Source organism: Microtus ochrogaster, unplaced genomic scaffold, assembly GCF_000317375.1.
Source record: "Microtus ochrogaster isolate Prairie Vole_2 unplaced genomic scaffold, MicOch1.0 UNK6, whole genome shotgun sequence".
NCBI lineage: Eukaryota > Metazoa > Chordata > Mammalia > Rodentia > Cricetidae > Microtus > Microtus ochrogaster.
This window is the reverse complement of record NW_004949104.1, coordinates 11,978,359-11,981,384: the sequence shown is the minus strand read 5'-3', so window position 1 is coordinate 11,981,384 and position 3,026 is coordinate 11,978,359. Positions and strand designations below refer to the sequence as shown.

The following is a 3,026-nucleotide window of genomic DNA, read 5'->3' as shown; positions in this document are numbered from 1 at the left end:
AAAAAAAAAAAAAAAAAAAAGAATTCAGGAAAGAGACATATCAAAAACAAAGTAAAATATGACCTGTGAGGTCAACCTAATGACCTGAGTTCTGGACTGCCAGACCTGAAGGAGATGACTCCCACAAGCTATTCTCTGAGTATTAGATGTGCGCCATGGTCCACTAGTGCCACATACCCCAAATATACACAACACATTTTTTTAATGGCCTGTAATTTCACTTCTCATCCCAAAACAACTTCACTGTGAATACTGTGAATTTTTATTTTTAAACAAGCTAGGATCACATTGTCCATGCTGATTAAGGAAACTTCACATCCAGATAAACACAGATGTTTGCCTTAATAAATAAGGTAAAGGAAGATACCAAATATCAACACCCAATATCAGCCTACAGACACAAACATACAATGTGTGCACACATACATACATGTGTACCCACACACATATGAACATATATACACAAACAAAAACTTAAAAAGCACTATTTGCCAGGCATTGTGGCCTATTCCTATAATCATCGCACTTGGAAGATGGAGGCAGGACAATGCTGACTTCAAGCCAGCTTGGACTATAGCACAAGACCTAAAATCAAATTAACAATGCTATAGTCAGAGCAAACACAGAAAATCTCTACATTAATTTTGATTTCCTTAAACTAAAGGGAAAAACTGTGTTTCATTTTCTCTTCACTTTATTCTTTCCATAAATTCCCATTTAAATGTATTAGAATTAATTCAGAGTGTTAGTGTAGCTCAGTGATTAAGAGCACCTGCTGATCTTGGAGAAGACCCAGCTTCAATTCCCAGCAACCACATGGTGGCCCACAATTGTCTGTAACTCCAGTTTCATGGGAACCAGGACCTTCTTCTGATCTCTACAGGTACTGCACACACATGACTCAGGCAAAAAAACTTAAAACACATAAAAATATTTTTTAATGAGTTCTGGGTGGTAAAAGAGGACTTATTTTCTGCACTTGTTTATATGTTTTTACCTGGGCTGGAGAGATGGCTCAGCAGTTAAAAGCACTGGCTTCTCTTCCAGGGGACCCATGTTCAATTCCCAGTACCCACATGGCAGTTCATAGCTGTCTGTAACTCCAGTTCCAGGGGATCTGACACCCTCATACAGACATGCATGCAGGCAAAACACCAATGCACTAAAACAGAAATAAATAAATCTTAAAAAAAAAAAACAAAAACTCACCAGAGAGTGGTGGCTCACGCCTGTAATCCCAGCACTTGGGAGGCAGAGGCAGGCAGATCTCTGTGAGTTCAATGGTCTACAGAGTGAGTTCCAGGACAGCCAAAGTTACACAGGGTAACCCTGTCTCAAAAATAAAATAAAATAAATCTGTGCCTATGAGTTAAACAAATATACAAATTATAAAAGCATTGGCTTATTTCTTGATAGGAGGCTCTAATCCAGGGCCTTGTACAGTCTGAACACAGGCTCTACCACTAATCGGCATATAAACCCATGTTGCTTTTTTTTTAATATTTTTATTTATTTATTATGTATACAATACTCTTTCTGCGTGTATGCCTGCAGGCCAGAAGAGGGCACCAGACCTCATTACAGATGTTTGTGAGCCACCATGTGGTTGCTGGGAATTGAACTCAGGGCCTTTGGAAGAGCAGGCAATGCTCTTACCCTCTGAGCCATCTCTCCAGCCCCCCATGTTGCTTTTTAATTTAAATTTAATCTGATTTGTTTCCTTAGTCTATTTCAATAAACAAGCTAGCTGTGGTGGCACACACCAGTAATCCAAGTATATCCAAATGATGACCCAAGATATCTCCAGCTTGGAGCTAACCTTGGCTACATAGTGAGACCCTGTTTCAAAACAACAGAAACCAACCAATCAGCCTGGGGCTGATAACTCAGCAGTTAGCAGCAACCAGTGCTCTTCCAAAGGACCTGACTCAATTCCCAGGACCTGCACAACAGCTTACAACCATCTCACTCCAGGTCCAAGCATTTGATGCCCTCTTCTGGCCTCCAGGGGCACTGCACACATGTGTGCACAGACACAGATGCAGGTAAAACATCCATATACTTAAAATTAAGACCCTGCTGATAAAAAGAACTCCTGGGCCAAGCTGGGTGGTGGTGCATACCTTTAATCCCAGCACTCGGGAGGCATAGGCAGGCAGATCTCTGTGAGTTCGAGGCCAGCCTGGTCCACAAGAGCTAGTTCCAGGATAGGCTCCAAAGCTACAGAGAAACCCTGTCTCGAAATAACAAAATAGAATGAAATTTCTTGGTCTTGGAAGCTCTAGAGCTGTGCAGTTAGCACAAGGAAACCTTAGAACCATAGGAAAGCTGGGAACAGCATGCTGGAACATGCTCTCTGTGCAGGTATTGATCATACCCAATATTTGCACTTGATGTGAATATTCATCTTTTGTTATATCATGGGAATTCTAATTACCTGGTCTAGTATGAACAACCAGAAGTCTCTGGACACTCCTGGACAGTCATTTGGCCAGTCTGCACTTTTCCAGCAGCACAGAACCCTGGCTAACTTTACCTGCTCTGTGTCAGACCGATTCCGTTTCCCTTCAGTTGGGGCTCCGTCACTTCGGATCACTTTGGGCTTCCGTTTTTTGCTGGATTCTGATGACATTGTTGCTCTTCCAGGTCAGAGAGCTATTAAGAAGAGAAAGCTTTTAAAGATTTCCCAGAGGGTCTGGATGGATGTCTCAGCAGTTAGGAGCACTTGTGGCTTTTCCAGAGGACCCTGTTTGACTCCTAGAACCCAGCCAACAGTTCATAACCATCTAGAACTACTGTTCCAGGGCACCCAATGTCCTCTGACCTCTACAAATACCAACTGCATATGTGGTGCACAGATATAGATGTTGGCAAAACATATACTTAGAAAGTGACAACTGAAAAATATATTGCACAAAATTTTCAAAGAATTAATAAAACTATTTATTTTTTATTTTTTTTTTTTAGAAAGAAAGGGCTGGAGATATGGCTCAGTAGTTAAGAGCACTGGCTGCTCTTCCAGAGGA

The 3,026-nt window shown here is 41.4% G+C and overlaps 1 protein-coding gene across 3 annotated transcripts in view; it reads right to left on the bottom strand.

The window, feature by feature from the left end:
- Window positions 1-3,026, bottom strand: part of Thoc5 (THO complex 5) — a 36,833-nt gene that overhangs the window by 31,094 nt on the left and 2,713 nt on the right. For all 3 annotated transcript variants that reach the window (XM_013353375.2, XM_005366150.3, XM_013353376.2), the window contains exon 2: window positions 2,537-2,655. In XM_013353375.2, the coding sequence (XP_013208829.1) occupies window positions 2,537-2,632 (96 nt within the window). In that variant the 5' untranslated portion in view covers window positions 2,633-2,655. The remainder of the gene's footprint in view (window positions 1-2,536; window positions 2,656-3,026) is intronic.